Below are 22,143 nucleotides of genomic sequence, written 5' to 3'. Positions count from 1 at the left end.
CCTCTTTGCTTTATAAATCACTCAGCCTTGGGTATCCCTTTATAGCAATGCAAATGGACTAACACAGGCTCTGGAGTCTACAGGTGTCAGGTGAAATTTAGCTAAATTGAGTCTTGGTTCCTCCATCCATATGGGAGATCTGGGGATTGAAATACTCTTGAACTGCCTTTCAGAGAATAGACACTCAGTAAACATGGATGGGCTGAGTCCAGGGGAGGCAAATGTGTGGGGGCAGAGGCAGGGGCTTCCCATCACCCCCACAGCATCTATTTTTCTCCATGTAAAGAGTGGACTCACTAGTCTCCTCCATGTGCTGTAGCACACACTCTCAACAGAGGCTGCAGTACCCACTCTATGAATGAGAACAGGTCAAGCATGATTGTTTGCTGCTCTAGGGGACCCTATGGGATGTCTCCAGGGGCAGATGGCTCTCCGAAGACTTGAGCCTCAGAGAGCAGACTTATTAACCCACCAACCCACCCCAGACAACACCCTCCCTGTCAAAGCCAAATGAACATTCTTCATACAGAAGAGTCTGTGAAACATGGTATGATACAGGGAGAATGAGGGGATGCTGAATAATCATGATGATCATAAGCATAGCTGGGAACACTCGCTACTCCAGACATACCCCAAAACGTAAGTCACAAAACTGTTAGTGTCCACAAAGTCACTGAATCCTCATCACAGTCTGGGGAGGCACTTTCATCTCCACCAATCCCATTTAGCAGACGAGAAGGCTCCGTGTTACGTGATCTGGCCAGGATCACAAAATGAGAAAGTGGCAGAGAAGGGCTATGAACCCAGGTTATGAACCCACAGTAGGGCTATGAACCCATGACTCTAAAGCCCTTTTAGCAGCTTCAGAAGGCTGAGGCTAGGAGACACACTTCCCAAAATGTGTAAAAAGCCTTAAAAGGGTTCTTATAAAATGTACCTATCCTTTGCCCCAGCAATTCCTTCTCTGCTAAAATAGCCCAATGAAATACTTATCAGCACTTTGGGAGGCCGAGGTCAGTGGATCACGATGTCAAGAGATTGAAACCATCCTGGCCAACATGGTGAAACCCTGTCTCTACTAAAAATACTAAAAATTAGCCGGGTGTAGTGGTGCACACCTGTAGTCCCAGCTACACAGGAGGCTGAGCTAGGAGAATTTCTTGAACCTGGGAGATGGAGGTTGCAGTGAGCCAAGATGGCACCAGTGCACTGCAGCCTGGCAACAGAGCGAGATTCCATCTAAAAGAAAACAAAAAAACAAACCCACTTATAAATGTGCTCAAAGGTTTATTTTCAAGAATGTTTGTGGCAGCATTGTTTATAATAGCAAAAAGGAAAAAGAAAAAAAGAAAGGGAATGGCCTAAATGTCCTTCTGGAGAGGACATACTGCTAATGAGCCATAAGGCCTAGCACGGTGAAAGAAAGTGCTAACAACAAATTAAATGAGAAATAGGAACAAATGTGAGAAGGAATGAGTCAATGTTTATAAAACAAATTACGTCTAGACACACCTAGAACAAAAGACCGAAAGGATGTTCAGTGTTATTAGTTGTTACAGGTGTGTTCTATTTTTATTTCTGCACTCGCAAATTTTCCACATTCTCCAAAACAGATGTGTGTTAACCCCCTAAAAAAAATAAATGTTTTTAGAAATACACACAGAGTCCAGTATCAACAAGTTGGCCACAGACTTTTTATAAGCAATTCAAAGCATAGCCAATAGCTTTTGGAAGGATGGCGGCATTTTGGCCAAGAGAAAATTCTTACTGTCAAGGATCACAAAACCCAGACTCTTACAGACCCAACCCCTTGGCAAAGACATGATCTTGGTGCCCTATGGAGATCGTAGGCTACCTTGGATAGACCCCATCTATCAGGAACAAAGTGGAATTTGCAAGAGCAGCTTCCCAGCTCTCTTCCACAGGTTCCCTATGAATGCATGCTTTTCCATTTGAAAGGCGTCTGGGTTAGCACCACCACCATGAAATGGCCAAACAAAAAACTTAGAAAAAATGTCAATGGGAAAACATGCAGGTGATTAATGTATAAAGAACTCAGACACCCAAAGAAGGCTAAAAGAGGGAAAAAGGAAAGGGCAACACCTCTCTTCCTCCTCTCCCTGCAATTCCTTTATCAGTAGAATCACTAACAGCTGCTGGGAGAACAAACCTCACATCACAAGGCATAATCACTGGTGCAGTATCACACGTTAGTAACCTATTTGCCGATAGTGTCAGATTTCACTCATAGCCTCCTTTCGGAGCACGCCCACAAATGGTCCATCTATTTGAGTACAAATATCAGGCGACAAAACGAATTACCCCAGATCTGAATTGGCAGCAATGCAAATACCAAAGCTGCCCCCCTGCTCATTCTCAACCATGCATTTAAACAAAGGAGCCAATAGGATCCTGAAGGCTGCTGAGAATGAGCAGGTCTCTTTCCATCTCCAATACGATCACAGGAAATTAGACAAGATCGTTTTACTGGGCTTTAAAAACACATTACATTGGTCAAGTCCCTCTTGCTGGCAGAGAGTCAGATCATTAAGAGGCTGGTATTGCCTGAAATGTTCTTTTTCTGTCAAACTACACTCCTGGAGCTCCCCAAATCCATTTTCACTAGGAAAAAACAGTAAACTAGGGTTACAGGCATGAGCCACCGCGCCCGGCTGAGTGAACCCAGTTTCTAATGGCCGGCATTTGTATATCAAGGCTTGCCAGCTTGGCCCTTTAAACTGCCTTTTCAGTTAGAGGAGAGATGTTTTCGGGGTTGTTTCTTATTACAGGAAAATTTCTGCGGAGAACCTTAATCTCTGCCTAAAATAATTTCTTCATAACTCCTGTATCACAAGGCCCTCTGCAAGCTGTGCCCCTTGACCTTTCCCAGGACCCCAAGTAACCCTGCACGCTGGGCCACCTGCTCTGCTTTCCCACCGCCTGGTTCCTGCTCAGCACCTGCCTCTTTTTACAACGCATTCTCCAGTCCCCTCAGCCACCTGCTGATACTGCCCTGGATCTGCCAGCTCCAGCCCTTCCCAAAAGTTGCGACCATCTTTCTTTTTCAGCCTCCTTCCAGGCCTTCTTCACCCCCTTCAGGCCCTGCACTTACTCTGCCACCAGTGAGAGTCACCTGCCCATGGCTGTACCCACCGGGTCAGCATTTGTGTTTTGCCAAGTCCCACTGAGTGTGTTCTGCCAAGACCCACTTTAAACTCTTAAGCTGGAAATGACGACTCTGTCCTCACAGCTGCAAAACATTGCAGCGCTAAACAATGGGACTCAGGAAACAGCACCATCCGACAAGACAGAGGCGGCCCGAATGAGGATTGGGTGTCCGGCACAGATTCCAGTGCTGTGCATGCCGAGGACAGAGGCTGTTTCTGGGAAACCTGGATGACCTTTCCATGTCATTCTGACCCAAACAATTGACAGCTGCTCCGGCCAGAGCAGAGAAGGGAAATTGTCCTTGAAACACATGGTTGGGGGAGATGGACAAGGTGCTAAGGTGTAATGGCACAAGATACCAAGAGCCTGAGGGTGTCTTCTGGCACATTCTCCAATGTGAAATTGCAGCAATCTGGATTTATGCCAGTAAATATGAAGAAAGGCTGAAAATACAAGCTGAAGAGTTTTCAGTCTTTAAATTCTTGTCTGTAATCACAAAGGAGAACTCTCTGGGCCAGCTGGGCATGGCGGCTCATGCTTGTAATCCCAGCATTTTGGGAGGCCAAGGAAGGCAGATCAGCCCAGGAGTTCGAGACCAGTCTGGGCGACTTGGCGAGACCCCCGTCTCTGCAAAAAATACACAAAAAAATTAGCTGGGCATAGTAGTGTGTGCCTGTAGTTGCAGCTACTCAGGCCAAGGTGGGAGGATCACCTGAGCCCAGGAGGCAGAGGCTACAGTGAGCTATGATTGCAGCACTGCACTCTAGCCTGGCGTCAGAGCAGAAATCTGTCTCAAAAATAAATAAATAAATAAATAAATATATAAATAAAATAACTCTCTGGGTCCTAATGAGGTATCCAGGTACCCAAAGAGGAAGGAGCCCCAGAAAACTGTGGCATCTGCCTACAATGCTGCTTTGAACACCCCCACTACACACACAAAATAAGGGTCGTGAGGGTGGCTTGCTTCCCCCTCACATGTCATTGATTGGGGTGTAAAATGAATAAAACTCTTGCCAAGGACAACGTGGCAAAGCTACCAAAATGATAAAGACACTCAGTTTTTGACCCAGCATCTCCAAGGCATATTTTTCTTACAGATTCACTCAGAGAAAGTGATCTACGTCCATACACAGGTAGTTACTGCAGCATTGTTTGCGAAGGCAGAAGACTGGAAATAGACTAAATGCTTCACAGTAGGCAACTGGTTAAATAAATTATAGGACATCCGGGTAGTGGGAGAAAAGAATGAGGAAGCACCTTCTGCAGCGACGTGAGACAACCTCCAGGGTGGGCTGTCCAGAGAAGAGTTTAGTGTGGAGGGGCCTGTGCAGCTCCTTCCCAGCTGTGGGGTTGGTTACAGAATGGGTGAGGATGCAATTGCTTGAATATTCAGTCCCTTGGAAGTAGACATGAGATGAGACCCGAGAAGTCAGGACAATCAACTGCCTCCAAGCAAGGAAACTCACGGAGTGAGAGGAAGACTTCCCTGTGATGTCCTTTTGGTGTTTTCACTGTGTTCCATGTGAGCATGTTCCCATTCAATCCGAAACACTAAGGGCTCACGGCCACAATGACTACCCTTTCTTTCCCTCCTCTTCCTTCTCGTCTTCTCTGTCTCTTCCCCTCTCCATAACGCCACTGTGTAAAAGTATGGGCTGTGTGTGGCATCAGGAGCAGGGGCTGCAAAGCTGGCCGCTCTGTGCCTGCGTGTGAAGGCTCTTGGCTCTGCACACCTGCCCTGCCTCTTGCAGCCAGCAGGGATCTGAATATCTCCCCTTGGGAGCTACTGGGAGAATTAAAGCATCATCAAGATAGCCCCCCACCGGAAGGCTCCTAGTGTCATGCCCAGTGCATAGCAAGACTATCCAAGCTGGTTGCTCAAGGGACGCCTGCCTTCAGCCTGGTCTGAACCACAGAGTTCCTTTGATTCCAAAGAGAGGGCCTCTCAATGGAACAGCTCTGAGCTGCAGGTGTGAGGGAAGCCCTGGGAGGGTGGCTCTTTCTCTTGAGTGCACAAGTAGGGCCGGCAGCTGAGCAGGCATCCTTGCTGCCTCTACCTATCGCTCTGATCCCATGAGGAGGAGAGGGGGTGGGGAGGTCCCCAGGCCAGATGTCTGCAAATCAATAAACTGCCTTTTGGCTCACTTCATAGTGTCATAGTGTCATGGGTGCCCTGATGCCCAACACATCCTTGGCAGTGGCTTCCAAAATGCTGGTGACACAGGAGAGCCACTTCAAAGGATGCACTTGGCAAAGAAGAAAGCACCTGTGAAAGGCTTTGTTCTCCAGCCCCCCTCCAAGGGAAGCGTCCCCAGAGTGCAGAGGAACATGGGAAGCAGGGAGAGCAGGAGTCGGGGGTGCAGCAGAGGATGGATGTGCTGCTCCTGCAGGTCCCATCACATCTGCTCTTATTGAAGCCCACCCCTGCACCCTTCAACCCCCAGCAGACTACAGAGCTACCTGAGTTCTAATTCTGACCCCATCACTTACTGGCTGTGTGACCTCAAGCACACTGCTCAAACTCCCTGCTTCAGTTTCCTCACCTGGAAAACGCAGATAATCATAGTACCTATGCTGTAGGGTTGTTACAAGGATTAAATGAGTCAACACATAAAGCACCTCTGGAACAGTACCTGGCACGGAATGAGTGATCAATGAACATCAGCTTCTACTGATTGTCATCATCATCATCCTAGCCAAGGGCATCCTCTCGCCTTAGCCCTCCTCTTGCCTTAGCCCTGGTCTGTTACATCACAAGTACCAAAGCCACACACTGAGGGCACTGCAACCCCAGCACATGTGGAACAGCCCGAGCCCCAAGCCTCCTGCCACTGAGGGCTGTTTCTAGAGCCACAGCATCCACCCCAATCTGGAGCCTGCTGGACTCCAGCTCAAGATCTGAATGCTCTTTGGACACAGTCTGCTGGGTCTCCCCAGCCTTGCCTCACACCTTCCTGGCCCTGCTTTTTGCAAGCCTCCCTCTGGCCTTGACCAACTTTCCCCACCCCATATCTAGCATGCAATGCAGGGTCAGCGGCCTTTGGTGCCTGGTCCTGCCCCTGCATGGGGTCACGCTCTATTCCTCAGCTCAGGCTGAACCAAAGGTGCAAGTGTGGTTACAGCCCCTGTCGTCAGATTCACAGCTCAACACTGTCAGCACCAATAACAGAAAATGCATCAGCTATCCCCAAGTCCTGAGCCAGCATCTTCTGGCTTCCAAAGCAAGTCAATTTAACATCTGACACTTGTGCCAAGAGTTCGCATCCAGAAAGGCACTCTCCTTTAGGCTTTATAAACCTTGCTAACAATTTCCCTCCCAGCCTCACAAGGCAGACGGAGGCGAAGGGCTCCCTGCCGGTACCCTCTGTGACACACAATGTATGCCTGCCTCCCTCCCACGCCCCCATCCTCTGCTCCCATCTGGACTGCCCACCCGAAGCCCAACACAGGCGCCCCTCTCTCTTGGGACCACCACACACACTTAAAGGAAAGGGTTGTGAAATTAACATTTAATCTTACTTTCTGGGAACAGAAGTCCGAGCAAGTCTCCACGGTCACATTGGCCTGTATCAGGGAGCTGGGGAAGGTGTGTGTGATGTTCTCTGGCAGTCGGAAGCACCCGCGGTAGGTGGCGGTCCGCCCTGCGGGGAAAGAGAGGGGTTTCTGTTAAGAGATGGTGCCCAGTTGTTGGTGCCTGTCACCAGAAAAAATGCTGGCTTTAGGTTCTGAGATAGGTATAAATAAACTCAGGAGGCACAGATTTCAAATCAGGGAGGAAAAACTGCCATAGTTGGGGTGTGGTCACGCTGAGCTCCTGAGAGAAACCAGGCATCAGGACCTTGATGACCCCAGGGTCACCTATAAGAGACCACTTGGCTAAAACTGCAGCGCTCAGCTCTTGTTTCTGCCAGTTCTCCATAACGGCATCCTTCCTGCCCGCCTGCCTGCCTTCAGTCCTTCCTTCTTGCTCCCTCACTTCCTTCAACAAATTCGGATGGTGCATTTACTAGGTGCTAGATTCCTTCCACAGCAGGTGATCTGAGAGGCCGATATTGTGAAACATCTGATGTCCTCCCAGAAGATGCATAAGAAGAAAATCAGACACGAAAATCTGAAACTCAGCCATGTCTGCTCTTGCTGTGCCATCGGAGTCATACCACCACTCTGCTTCTTTGCAAAGTTTGCCTCTCTCTGATCTTGAACTCCTGCTCAATTTCTAGGAACACTCCTCAGGCCCATGTCACAAAGATGCCTCCTGCCAAGCCTCCTGCTGCTCTCTAGAACCTCTAGGTGGAAAAGCCCAGGGCCCTCCCTGGCTTTCTTGGAGCTGAACAAACTTTCTGGCATGTTCTTGCACCAACTGCTTGTATTTCTTCCAGACGCATGAGTTTCTCTAGATGGCATCCTGATTCTTACCCCATGCTCCTTTCCACACGAGGTCCCCAGGGCTCAGGATCTTCCCCTGCTCTCTAGCTGCCATAACAGTCGGGGCAAGCAGAAACCCTCTCACCTGCCAGAATCTGCCAAGCAGGACCAAAGCCTGGATCTGGAAGCCCATCTCAATTGACCACAGCACCTGTGGGCCACATGTCAGGGCACGACCCACTAGGGCATAGACACCAGCCTAGTGGTATCTAGGTGACTATGGTGTCAACATCAGGGCTTAGGGTCTTAAGGGCCTAGGTTCAAATCTTTGCACTGCCAGTAACTAGCTGTGTAACTCTGCCATGTCAAGGGCTCTGAGACTCTCAATTTCATCACCTACATACAGTGTAGCTCCTAGGGTTGTCATGAGGAGCAATACCCACGCGTATCCCCTGATGGGGCTACAACCCCCCACTACCATGTGTCTACCCTGGCTTTTGGTGTCAAGGTCGAGGGTGGTGGCAGACGCTGGGCTCACAAAACTCTTTCCTCTTCTTTGGCATGACTGGACCCCCAAAGAACAAACATTTCAATGGATTGGGCACCAGTCCTCAGCCAGTTCCGTGGGGGCAGAACAAACAATGGGGAGAGTCATCAGGGCAGGCACCATCCAGGGAGAGGGGAGGGATCAAGCTTCCAGTGAGCCCCAGTCCACAGGGAGGACAGCAGGGGCCACGAGGCCTCCAGAACACAGCTCTTTGGTGGGGAGGCTACATCCTGGGTTACTGCTGTGTTCCCTACACCCAGCCCTGATCCTGACACACAGCAGGCACCCACTACGTGCTGAATGAATGAATGAACCAAACTCGATAAAGCAGGAAGGAAGACACTGCGTATACTGCAACAGGTGACCGATTCATGAGCTGCTCAAGAAGGAAGCGTTGGCCGTCTCTAGACTTCACTGATGTACCTCTCAGGACACATCACCTGGTGCATCCTATTCTCAGGACACAGGTTGTCACCTGGTGCAGCCTATTCTCCCTCACTCCCCAGGTGAGAGCCTAAGGGCCATTTGGGGCAGAATGATGCCTCCAAGGCAAGAACATGGATGACTTGCTCAGAACCCACTGAGATTCCAACCTGGGGAGCACATTCGTGGGTCTTCCTCTTCGTGAATGCTCCCTGCTGGCAGAAGCTGCAGCTCACAGTGGTGGCTACCTGGTTACCTCTTGACAGAGATCCTGTCAGCTCATCCCCTCAAGAAGGGAGCAGGAAGGCAAGGGTACCTCACAGGGTGCTCTGCAGTCTGCCCAAAAGGGCAGCTAGGACACCATCTTCAAGGCCAACCATCACAGCAAGTCCAGCCAACTCAGGATCTACGGCTGGCGTGAATGATGGGACCATCTGTTTCTTAATCCATGGGCAACCTGAAGCAAAACAACTGCCTCTCAGAATCAATTACCGAGCAGGCAGACAGGACTGGGAGGGCAGCCCAGAGTCCACATATAGGATTGGTCCTACTTGGGGGCAGGAATGTTGTTTGAAACCCAAGAAATAAAAGCTCCAAGAAGCCAGCGTGGAGCAGTTTGGTCCTCAGGAAGTCTATTTGGATGTTCAGGTGACAGGACAGGACTCTGCCTGTCTTGTCATGTGCTGTGGCAAAACCCTGTGCCAGGTCAGGGCCTGGCAGGAAAGGTGTTGATGAGAAACTGTTGAGTTAATGGTGTCACTAATGAACCCATAAGCTAAACAGTGTGTTCATCAGTTTCTCTGCCCCTGTCCCCATTCCCCCATCTGGACCCCTGGGCTCCCAGACACATCCTGTCTGAATGTAAGATGCACCTAAGAAGCCCTAGTCAGCTGGGGCCAAACCCAGAACAGCTCTCCATAGCACTGTGACCCCACAGATAGTGGCCAGCCAGGGTGGTCTTTAGGCTCACCCACAGTTCTCAGGGCTGGGCTTCTGTGCTGCTTGGAAAACTCACTCACTGCTAGGAGAGCCCTCCAGAGCCCCTGTGAAGCTTTGGCTTTGATCCAATACCTCTTTACCTGGGCTCTGCCCCTTTCTTGAACTGATCTGTCAGTTCTCCTGGAGCCCCGTTACTAGGGCATGACCAGAGGCGGTCGTGTCCATGAGCCAGCGATCCTGGATGCTGGGCTGTGCCTCTGCCTCCATCACCGCCGCCCCACCCTTGCCAGCGGTGGGGGTGGTCTCCCAGGCTCTGACTCCTTCCCAACCTGCTTCTCCCAACCATGAAAAGAATGATCCTCAGCATGTGCAACAGTGACAACCCTACTATTTTATAAAGGAGCCTTCTGTGATGAGAGGAAGTGGATTTGTGCTCATCGTCTTGCAATGAGGATGCACTCCTCCTGTGTGCGGGCACCCTCAGGCCCCTACCTATCTGATAGTCCTTTGCACTGACATTCCTGGGAGTCCAGTCCTGCTGCCTGATGCGTCAGCTTCGTTGATTGTTTCTGCCTGAGTTCTGCCACCTTGAACTGCAAGCTGAGCACTCAGTGAGAACTCACCTCTGGGCACCCCTACAGCTGGGCTGGTAGCACAGCTCTCAAGGGGACAGGGCATTTGCCTTCACCAGGCCCTCCAGATGGCCCAGAGCCAGATTTTATGTTGAAACTTTCAGGCAGATCATATAAACTGGAACCCCCAAACGCATACAAATGCAGGCCTGTGGTTATAAATTCTTAGGAAGATTTTTGTCTTCATCTGAAGTGCAGGTCAGAACAGACAAGCTTTGTTCTAGCTCTCTGAATAGGTGGGAGATATATATTTTTTTAATCTAAACTTTCACTGATTAACATTTCAGTGAAATTAAATCCCACTGTATATAGAAGTTTCAATCCAATTCATTTCCCTGAGAAGCCTGAGTTCTCCTTCCGCATCCTGCTTGGACATTCAGACTGAAACAGAGTGGCCACCCAGCCCAGCAACTTCCCTCAACTGAGCCCCAGGGCCACACAGCGTTTTTCTAACTCTCTCTACCATGGGTCTTTGTTGTTTCTTCATTTCTGGATCCAAGGGATTGCCTTACTTTCCTGCTAGTTCAGCTATGCATTTAAAACAATGCTCCTTAAATCTTATGCAGGATTTCCAGGTGCTTTATAGTTAAGGAATTTTCCAATGATCTGGCCCACACCATTGCTAGAATGCTAGGTCTCCCAGTCAGGAGCAGTGGTTCACTTCTATAATCCCAGAACTTTGGGAGGCCAAGACAGGTGGATCACTTGAGGTCAGGAGTTCGAGACCAGCCTAGCCAACATGGTGAATCCTCATCTTGACTAAAAATACAAAAAAATCAGCTTGGTATGGCAGCATGCACCTGTAATCCCAGCTCCTCTGGAGGCTGAGGCAGGAGAATCACTTGAACCCAAGAGGTGGAGGTTGCAGTGAGATGAGATTGCACCACTGCACTCCAGCCTGAGTGACAGAGTGAAACTCCATCTCGAAAGAAAGGAAAAGGAAAAAGGAAAGGAAAGGAAAGGAAGAAAGAAAGGGAAAAGAAAAGAGAAAAGAAAAGAAAAGAAAAGAAAAAAAAAATCTAGGTCTCCCTCTGCAGTTTACAAAATAGACTGTGGCTCAGAGAGGGGCAGTGAGCTGCTGGAAGCCACACAGCAAGGATGAGGCATACCCAGACCTCCTCATCAGTTTCTCTCTCCTGCAGGGGACAAGCAAAGGTGTGTCTTGGTCACAAACTCAAGTAATTAAGCCTTTGATAGACCTGTCCCCACCCTGTCAGGAGACTGTCCAGTGATGCCAATAGGGAAGAGAAGGCAGAGGTTGGCACAGGTTCTGCCCCAGGTATTTTGGATGAAGGGTGTGGGGGACAGGCAACTGGAGCAAGTGGGACAGACAGAGCTCAGGGAGAGGCTGGCACACTCACGCTTCCTGGAGCCCGGCTGCAGCTCATCCACACGGTACACGGAGAGCCGGTCCACACCACCGCACACAGAGCCCTTCTCGCCTTTGCACTCATGCTTGCATTCTTCCAGCCTGACGCTCATTGCCGGTAGCCGGTTCCCACAGTAGCACTCCACCCCGGCCTCCAAGCCAGCGTAGACATACGACCTGCAGGGAGACAGAGCCTGGGTAAGTCCGGACCTTGGCCCAGAGCTGGGGCTGGGGTCTAAACAGCAGACTGTCTCAGCTTTATCTAGAATGTAAAGTATGTTTAAGTAAGAACCTTGGTTTTTCTTTCTCCATGTGAAAATGGGGATAACTCATTGCTACCTAACTGACTGTGGAGAGGATTTATGTGGGTCAAGCAATGGCAACTGGGTCTGGAGTCGGGATACAGACTGGACTTGAAGCTGAGTTTGGACTTGAAGCCAGACTCAAGGGCCATCTGGCTAAGTTCAGGGAACAGTCTTTCCTTTGTGATAAACGAATAGAACTGGCCCCTCTTGCCAGCCCTGAGCTCTACACTGCAGGGTACCGTGGTTACAGGTTATAATGGATCTACATCTGTGGTGTACCCGTAAACTGGTTCTCAGTATGGGACAGGGAGAGCTCCGGTTCGCAATGTTTGCCAATTTCTGTGGTGTAAACACTCCCGTTATAGAAGATTTTGAACTAAATGATTTTATAATAGACTCACAACTCTAAAGATTTAAGTTTATCCTGGTCAGTGACCATGAGCTGGTCTGAAGTGCCTACCACATGTCCTATCTTGTTCTTTTATTTTCTTTTGAGATGGAATCTCATTCTGATATCAGGCTGGAGTGCAGTGGTGCAATTTCGGCTCACTGCAACCTCTGCCTCCCGGGTTCAAGCAATTCTCCTGTCTCACCCTCCAGAGTAGTTGGAACTATAGGCGCATACCACCATGCCTGGCTAAATTTTTTTTATTTTTATTTCTTTTTGCCTTAGTAGAGACAGGGTTTCACCATGTTGGCCAGGAGGGTCTTGATTTTTAGACCTCGTGATCCACCCACCTAGGCCTCCCCAAGTGCTGGGATTAGAGGTGTGAGCCACTGCGCCCAGCCCGCATGTCACATCTTGTTACACGTGGGCCTTACCGCACAGTCTCCATCTCCACAGCCATTTCTCTGCTTACTTTTACCCACTGTTAATACCATAGGTAAAGAAGGATTGGAAATGGCACCCACAACGCATCACATAGGACTTCAACTGCAGAAGGCAGTCAACACTGTCTAATCAGTGGATCTAGATGTGAAAAGCCTAGATTGAAAATCCAAACACAAGCTTCAAGCCCCCATTTGACCATGTCCTGGTGGTGAGACCCTGAACGTCACTTACCATCTCTGAGTCTCAGTTTCCCAATCTATTAGGAGACTAAAAAGACAATATATCATCCTGTTTCCCCTTCATCTAGACTGTAACGTATGTTTACGTAAGGACCTTGTCTTTTCTTTCTCCAGCCTCAGTTTCTCCCTCTGTAAAACGGGGATAACTCATTGCTACCTAGCCGACTGTGGAAAGAATTGACATGACATATATAACAAAGGTGAAAGCAGTCTGTGGGAAAAATAAATGAAGGGTGAAGTCTGATTCTGTTTAACCCACCTCTCTCACATGCACGTGTGCAAGAGCACATGTGTGCATGCACACGCGCGCACACACACACACACACACACACACACACAAAAGTCAATGTGTGAGCCTTTGGGCCTTGACATTAGGGACCATTCCTCTGGCACATGACAAGGGTCTGGCAACTACTGGGTGAGCTGGAAGAATCAGAAAAAGTAAACCCTGTTATAAACACAAGATGAAAATACTTTCTCTACCAAAGCTGGAAAGATCCTCCCAGAGAAATCTCAGTTAAAGCCCTTTATCTTATTGTAAAAACATAAGTAAACTGAGGCCCAGGGAAGGAAAAGAACTCACCAAATTCACACGCTGAGTCCCTGCTATGGCTGGACTGGAAGCCATGTTTCCCTGTACCCAGCACCCAGCACCTAGGCTCTCAACACTCCAGTCATCACCCAGCACCCAGCTCCCAGCACCCAGGCTCCCAGCACCCAGGTCTGCACCCAGCTCCCAGCACCCAGGTCATCACCCAGCTCCTAGCACGCAGGTCATCACCCAGCATCAAGGTCATCACCCAGCACCCAGCACCCAGGCAATCACCCAGCTCCCATCCCCCAGGCCATCACCCAGCACCCAGCTCCCAGCACCCAGGCCATCTGCCAACAAACTTTCTTTCTTCTGGACATCTGGGAGCTGATCAATGAGTTCTAATTATGCTATGACAGCCAACTGGCAGCTGATATGCCCCCTCATTCTGGGACTGTCCCTGGACCTTCCTCCCACTAGAATCAGCAGTCCCCTAGCACTCACCGCTCGGCACATGCATCCTGGCAGTGGGAGACAGTCATCTTTCTCAAGTCATAAAACACAGCCCCCTTCAGAGTCCTCTCATGGCCATCATCACTGAAGCATCCAATGTAGGTGCCTGCAGGAAGGAAGCATGGCTGAGACCGGAGGCCCAGGAATCATGGGCCCACCCTTAGGAAAAGCCAAGGGAATCTCTCCCTTCCTGGCCAAGGCCACTCTCAGAGAAACCCGTGGGGTGAGTGCTGCATGCAACCTCCCACTAAGTGCTGAGCCAAGTGGGCATCTGACACCTCCCTCTTGTTTGTTTCCTGCCAATTTTCTCTTAGTTAATGGCCCGCTGTCCACCCAAACAGCTCTGCCAGGAGCCTGGCATCCGCCTGACCACTGCCTTCTTCCACTGCCCCATACTCGTAAGTCCAGATGGCCGGATGTCCTCTCACCAACTCCACCCCTCCTCGCCCGCCCTGCCCTCCCTGTTCTCAGAGAGGCCTCTCTGCCCCTGCAAATGCCCTAAGAGACAGGGTTGTTGCCTCCTTGTGGGCCAGAGAGAAGACATTAGTTAGGGCAAGTTTGATTTTAGTGAATTTAAGGAAGATCTTTCAAATGAGGAGAGCTATCTCAAGGTAAAATCTGTCGTCCCAAGAGGGAGCAAGGCCCCATCTCTGGAGAGTGCCTGCAGAGTCTGTTAGAGTGGGAGAAAGTGTCCTGTGTGGGAAACAACAGGGCCACATGACCGCAGAGGCCTCTCCAGGCTGGTCACCTGCACACATCCCTGGAAGAGGGACGCCGGGGACCCTCATGCCTCAGTGGCAGTGAGAGGCCACCCATGCACATGGCAATGGGAGTCTGTCACAGCCCTGCCCTATCACCCTGAGAAAGGGAGACATTGCCCAGAGATGCACAGAGAAGCTCGGAGATGGTAGTCCCAATGCAAATGTGGGTAGGCATGTAAATGTCACGCGCACCAGTGTTTTGAAGGAGCGGCATGGGAATTTGCAAACACGCCGTCACGCAGTCCCCAAGCTGTGAACGCACACCCACAATCGCTGTGCCGAGATCTGGATCGGGCACCTGTGATAAAGACAACACACATCTCCCCAGGAACTACTGCGTTCCGCTCATTCCTGTCACCTGGAGAGCGCACGGCTGCCTCCAGAGAAATGAGGCTGTCTCTGGAAAGTAACACGCTCAAGACCTCCCAGACGCCTGCCAGCGGCTCCCAAGCAGCTTTTCAGTGAGGAGGAAAGTCCTGATGGTCCACAGGCCGGGTGCCCGGTGAGGACAGGGGAGACCGTCATGGTTCCAGCCAAGAACCTGGTCCAGGGCAGGGGTCACCACTGAGTGGCCTGGGGGAGGGAGCCTGCCAACCATCCACTTTTGGGCCCCAATCGGGGAGTGACTTTTCTGACAGTAAATGCCACATTTAATTCCACCTCTGCCCTCGCTAAATCACCTCAACTTTCTGTGCCACAGTTTCCTCGCCCATTGAGCAGATACGCGCCCACCTGCACCGCCTCCCCTTGCTCAAGCTCATCTCTCCTGCCCCCGGGTTTGGGCCTGTCACTGCTCATCCCTCCTACCCACCCTATGCTGCCTGCTGTCCTCGGGGCTTAGCTCTCTGACCCTGACCGTACCAGCACACAATGGCCTCCCCCTTCTCTGAGTTTTTATATGCTGTGCCTGAAAACCTTGCCTATCATCTAACCCCTTGCCAATAGCTGTTGGAGTCAAAAATCTTTTATACCTGGTCAGGTACAGTGGCTCATGTAATTCCAGCTCTTTGGGAGGCCAAGGTGAATGGATCACCTGAGGTTGGGAGTTCCAGACCAGCCTGGCCAACATGGTAAAACTAGTTTCTATTAAAAATACAAAAATTAGCCGGGAATGGTGGCATGTGCCTACAGTCCCAGCTACTAGGGAGGCTGAGGCAGGAGAATTGCTTGAACCCAGGAGGCGGAGGTTACAGTGAGCTGAGATTGCACCACTGCGTTCCAGCCTGGGCAACAGAGTAAGATTCTATCTCAAAAAAAAATTATATATATATATATATATATATATATATATATATATATATATCTTTTATACCTGTGCATCCCATCTCTGCAACATGACTGAAGGCTCCTAAAGGGCAGGGATCACACCTTTACCAGAGCTGGTAACCCCCCCAGGGACTCACCAGGGATAGGCGCAATGTCGACACCCACACCTGACTGTGAACAGTGGGTTCCAGCTCCTAAAAACCATACTGACATGCCCGGAGGGTGCAAAGGTATATATTTAACAGAGAGCCTAAATATAAAGGTGGGGGCTGGAGAGGTGGCTCACGCCTGTAATCCCAGCACTTTGCAAGGCTGAGGCAGGTGGATCACTTGAGGTCAGAAGTTCAAGATCAGTCTGGCCAACATGGTGAAACCCCACCTCTACTAAACTACTAAAAATAAAAAAATTTAAAAATACAAATAGCTGGGTGTGGTGGTGCATACCTGTAATCCCAGCTACTCAGGAGGCTGAGGCAGGAGAATCACTTGAACCTGGGAGGTAGAGTTTGCAGTGAGCCAGGATTGTGCCACTGCACTTTAGCCTGGGTGACAGAGCAAGACTCTGTCTGAAAAACAAAATATCTATATATGCATATATGTGTGTATACACACACACACACACACACACACACACACACACACACACGAAAGCGGGGACAGTCTTACTGACTACACCAAGGTGCAATATCCAGGGCCCTAGGTTAAGGCAAAGCAGAGAAGAAGCAAGATGGCAGGAGACTAGACCCCCCACCACACCAAGACCCAAGGGACCCAGGAAACCCTCAGACCAGAGAACCCCAGGGTTGAGGAGGGAACAATGGCCATCTTCTCCAATATTTGCCAAAGGGCCTAGCTCCCTGCCAGGCTCTGAGCCTCTTGATGTCACCTTCATCTGGGGATGCTCATCAGTACATGTGGCCATGCCCACAGGCACGTGCTACCACCCTCCCCTGAGGACTGCCGCCCTGACATCCAGTCCCACGTGCATCTCTCTCCTTCGGGAAGGCTCAGTCCACCACCACCAGCCTGGACCACTGCAAAGAGCTTTCACCCAGCTCAGCGAGAATGGATCCTTCTCCTCTGCCTGCCTACTTAGTAAAAGAAAACTAATATTTGAGAAATTTCTGAGTTGCTCAGCAAAGACGTTCCATTTCAGCTTTCAATTAAACAGCCAAAGCATAGGCTCAGGATTATTAAACATTTATCACTGTAGATGGGAAATTAACCACAAGGTTTTCAAGGTGCTTGGGCTCAAGACCTTCCCAGGCTGAGGCTGCACATGGCTGTATGTGCTTCCCAGGCTCTACATGCTTCTGGGGAAGTGGATGGAAACAGCCTTTGGAAATAGCTCCATCAGTATCTGGCTGTGCCACCTGGGATATGCAGCTGCCGCTCTCTGAGCCTCAACTTCCCCATCTATAAAATGGGGCTATGGTACCAATTCCATGGGGTAGTTGTGAAAATTCCATAAGGTAACACATGTAAAATGTTTAATACAAGGCTTGACATGCAGTAATTACTCAGCAGCGACTGTTTTTACTGTTAACATATTGTTATTAATAACGAAAACATTTAAATTACTTTTCTTCCCCAAAACTCAAATTCTTCATCATTAAAACAGTGATAGTGCCACTTACATCATAAGGCTGTTTGAAGATTAAATTAAACGAGACAACAGATGTATGTCTATACAGAACAATGCTTGGCACATAACAGATGTTCAAATAAGTAACAGCCATTATTATTCTGATCCTACCCTCTAACCTGGGATATGAGATGGATGGATCAGTAAATATTAGCTGAATAATTAACACGTTAATAAAAGAGAGAAACAAAATGGTTGCAAGCAGGCTCCAGTTCTTCTGGAAAGAAGAAGTGGCCAACCTGTGACCAGCCGGTCACTTGATGGAGCTCACCGGTGTGGAGAGTGAGCCCGGGCCTGGCCGGCCCCATCTCAGTGTGCAGCAAGGGCCTGAGACATAGATGGCCCCTCTGTTTGTGAGGACGAGGCAGCTCTTTTATCTGGACGCAGAATGAACAGCTTTTCTAACTCCCCGACAGAGGCGAGAATGTGCAGGAAAGAAAGAACTTCCGAGGGACACACTGGGACCCATTCTGAGGCGGATTTATTACTTTCGGCTGAAATGGAGGCATCGCATTATTGTCTGTGACTCTGCATCTGTTCATTTGCACATCAAAATGGACGTGCCGTGAGGCTATTAACGATGGCTTTGAAGATATTGGAATGTCTTTGGAAATTACTATCAATAAAAAACAAACTGGCTATGGAGAAGTTACTATTTTTCCCCTAGTAAACTTACTGACATTTTATTCCATTATGGATGTTGTCCAAGGTATAATGAAATGCTCAGTGATTGATGGAGCCTCCTGCAGCTTCCACGCCTTGCAGGATCCCCTTTCAGGAGGATGGCGGGCTGCCCGGGCCACAAAGAGACGCCCGCTTTGTCTGCAGCCCCAGCAGCTGTCCGGAGGGCTGGGCTGTGGGTTTCTCGGCTGGCTGGGCAGGGCCTACAGAGCCCCACAACAGGAAGGGGACCCAGAGGGCTTTACAGGCCAGCACCCTGCCTTCCCCGTTCCCTGATGATCTCCATCCACCCAAGAGACAACACAGCCTCCCCAGACTTGGTTCTTGCACTGTTCAAAGGAGAGCAAATTCTTCCTTAAATCCTGGGGCATATTCACAATATTTGACAACCTATGGAGGGCGCTGACCATTCATATTGGCCACCATTTGGCACTAGAAGCATATTAACCCTCTCTTTGCTGGATAAAGAGGAGGTTTGGGGGCCACTGGGGAGGCAGGCACCCCAGCGGCCCAGGGCAGGAACCATCTCCAACCAACCTGCAAGTATTACAATTATTTTAACAACTGCTAAGACCAGACTGATATATAAAGTTGAATATCAGTCTTGCTTCTATCTAGTCACAATCTCTCTAGCTTTTACTGGATCCCCTTCCATCGCTTCTGTAAGTCGTTAGGGGTAACTTAAAGTAAAAGGGTCCTCACTGGTTCCCTGAGACATACGCACTCTCTACTCAGGGCTAAGCCCTCCCCTCTGCTTGTCAGTTATATTATTATTATTATTATTTTGATACAGGGTCTTTCTCTGTCACCTAGGCGGAAGTGCAATGGCACGATCTCAGCTCACTGCAACCTCTGCCTCCCAGGTTCAAGCAATTCTCCTGCCTCAGCCTTCCAAGTAGCTGTAATTACAAGCACTTGCCACCATGCCTGGCTAATTTTTTATATATTTTTAGTAGAGACAGGGTTCCACCATGTTGGCCAGGCTGGTCTCGAACTCCTGGCCTCAGGTGATTCGCCCACCTCAGCTGGGCGTGGTGGCTCACGCCTGTAATCCCAGCATTTTGGAAGGCTGCTGGTCTGTTATAAAGGTCACTTCTGTCTGAGTCCACAGGCCCTTGGTACATGCCTCTAGCATACCTTGGCCATGCTTTGTAGAAATTACTTGGGTGCGTATCTGACTGCACCACCAGACTGAGTTCCTCAAGAGCACAGTGAAGTGTGTGGGGATGAAAGCAATGAAGAGAGGAATGGAGCCCACTAGCCCAGGGTCACAGGCCCAGTCAGTGGCAATCCCAGGCCTATTTTCAAAACGTGAGCATTTCATATGGCTTCCTTTCAAGAAATTCTGACTTCTGGCAGTCATATACACTTTAGTCTAAATAAGTTACACTGATAAAACCTGCACAGAAGTCGGGCGCAGTGGCTCACACCTGTAATCCCAACACTTAGGGAGGTTGAGGCAGGCAGATTGTGAGGTCAGGAGTTCAAGACCAGCCTGACCAACATGGAGAAACCCTGTCTCAACTAAAAATTCAAAAATTTGCCTGAGGCCAGGTGCGGTGGCTCAAGCCTGTAATCCCAGCACTTTGGGAGGCCGAGACGGGTGGATCACAAGGTCAAGAGATCGAGACCATCCTGGTCAACATGGTGAAACCCCGTCTCTACTAAAGGTGCAAAAAATTAGCTGGGCATGGTGGCGCGTGCCTGTAATCCCAGCTACTCAGGAGGTTGAGGCAGGAGAATTGCCTGAACCCAGGAGGCGGAGGCTGCAGTGAGCCAAGATCGTGCCATTGCACTCCAGCCTGGGTAACAAGAGCGAAACTCTGTCTCAAAAAAAAAAAAAAAAAAAAAAATTGCCTGAATTTGCACTTGTGGCAAAATCCCAGGGAGAGGTGATGCTTCTGGTCAGAGGCCCCACTTTGTGACCCATTGCTCTGTTTTATGACACTCAGTCCTCACAATAGCACTGGAGTGGTGTCTTTAGCTCCATTTCAGACAGACCTGGTGACATTAAGTGACATGTTCTTTTTTTTTGAGATGGAGTCTCTTGTTGCCCAGGCTGGAGTGCAGTGGCACAATCTCCGCTCACTGCAGCCTCTGCTTTCCAGATGCCAGTGAGATTACAGGCATGCACCACCACACCCGGCTAATTTCTGTGTTTTTAGTAGAGGCAGGGTTTTACCATGTTAGCCAAGCTAATCCTGAACTCCTCACCTCAAGTGAGGACTGATCTGCCCACCTAGGCCTCCCAAAGTGCTGAGAGTACAGGTGTGAGCCACTGCGCCCGGCCTATTTTCACATTCTCAATGACACTTACCTACTAGATCCTCTGAGAATTTAAAAAAAAAAAAATGTTGGCCAGGATTCCAGCCAATGTCTGTCTGAACCCAAAGCTGGAGGTCTACGTGACTCTGCTCACAACATCTGAGCCTTGAGCCACGTGGAATTCCAGCTGGTGAATGAGCAAAACCCTGAACAAGCCCCTTCCTGTCCTGCAAAGGAAAGAACCGTCTAGCGGTGAAGGCCACGGGCCTGTGGTGCCCACTTCTCCAGCTGCTACATGGCCAGAAAGAGAAAGGGGCCACCAAACCTGTCACCCCAAATAGGGGTCCTGAAAACAGCTCCCCCAAATGCAGCTGAACGCCTACCTCGGCTGTGGATGGCAGGCCTGGGAGCCTCAAGGCCCAGTGCGGGCGGTCCCTGGGAGTCACTCATGAAGTGGTGGAACCAGCGGCGACGACGCAGCTGACGCAGCTCTGAGTTGCGGCTCCGCAGCCAGCGGGGGCCGGGCCGGGGCCGGGTCAGGGGGCTCCGCAGCATGTCCACGCCCAGCAGCAGCTCTGGGCTGACTCGAGGGTCATGCAGGGCTCTGCTGTCCAGCAAGCCCACACCCAATGCCACGGCAGCCACGGGCAAGGTTTGCAGGGGGCCAGGTGCCCGGGGGCCCTGTGGGAGGCCCACTCGGGCCCGCTGCAGCAGCAGCAGGCTGCCGGTCATCAGGTAGGCAGCTGTGAGGAAAAACAGCAGGAACTGTGTTCGGCGGAGAAGCTTCTGGAGTCGGAAGAAAGGTTTGGCCATGCCCCTGGGAGGCAGGGCTCCTGGCTGGAGCCCCCCAATGGCTCCTAGCGCCCAGGCGGGAGGTAGGCCAGGGCCTCCGGAGGAGTCATCCTTGCATCCTGGCTCCTGACACCTGCCTGTGATCTCCTGGGGTCACTCACTATTCCTGCCTCGTTTCCAGCAGGTGTTCAAATGGCACCATCAGTTATCTCCAGTGGCCACAGGGTCCTGCAGCTGCAGCTGCAGCCTCTGCCCAGGCGTCAAGGACATCTCCATCCTGGGCTTCTACCGACCCCCATCTCCTGGTGCAGAAATCTGGAAAGGTGGAGAAAGAGCACTGAGGTGAAACAGGCGGGTCCACTACCCGGCTCTCCCAGGCTGGGACACCCTCACCCTGTGCGTGCTTTATCCAAGGGACCAGCTGTGGTGCAGAAGCACTGGACAAAGCCAGGTTTGAATCCCAGCTCTGCCACTGGCCAGCTGTGTGACACTCGTTAGGTTGCTTAACCTTGCTGGGCCTCAGCTTCCCCATCTGTAAAATGGGGATAACAGCTCTCCCCTCGAGGAGTAATGAGAATTTGGTGATGACAGCAATAGCAATAAGGCAGAGGAGGAACAGCAGCGCGAGCTCTTTCCTCAGCTCTTCCAGTGTGTCAAGCACTCAGCTAAATGCTTTTCATGTTATCTCACTTAATCCTCATACCAATCCAACAAGGTAGAGACTATCATATCCCCATTTCACAGATGAGAAAACTTTGGCAAAAGAAGGCAAATTAGTTTTCCCTAAGCAACACATTTGGTAAAAAGGAGAGCCAAGGTTTTGAAGAGTCTGTGTTCAGAGCCTGTACTCTCAAAGATGACATGGC

The 22,143-nt window shown here is 50.2% G+C and overlaps 1 protein-coding gene across 4 annotated transcripts in view; it reads right to left on the bottom strand.

Annotated features, from left to right (window-relative positions):
- The window catches only part of WSCD1 (WSC domain containing 1), a 54,180-nt gene that overhangs the window by 21,252 nt on the left and 10,785 nt on the right, over positions 1-22,143 (bottom strand). For all 4 annotated transcript variants that reach the window (XM_074388527.1, XM_039476727.2, XM_074388526.1 and 1 more), the window contains exons 2-5: positions 20,869-21,592; positions 13,859-13,973; positions 11,439-11,623; positions 6,691-6,812 (exon numbers count right to left, since the gene is read on the bottom strand). In XM_074388527.1, the coding sequence (XP_074244628.1) occupies positions 6,691-6,812; positions 11,439-11,623; positions 13,859-13,973; positions 20,869-21,298 (852 nt within the window). In that variant the 5' untranslated portion in view covers positions 21,299-21,592. The remainder of the gene's footprint in view (positions 1-6,690; positions 6,813-11,438; positions 11,624-13,858; positions 13,974-20,868; positions 21,593-22,143) is intronic.

Source organism: Saimiri boliviensis, chromosome 17 (assembly GCF_048565385.1).
Source record: "Saimiri boliviensis isolate mSaiBol1 chromosome 17, mSaiBol1.pri, whole genome shotgun sequence".
NCBI lineage: Eukaryota > Metazoa > Chordata > Mammalia > Primates > Cebidae > Saimiri > Saimiri boliviensis.
Note: the sequence above shows the minus strand (reverse complement) of the source record. Positions and strands in the feature narration are given on the sequence as shown.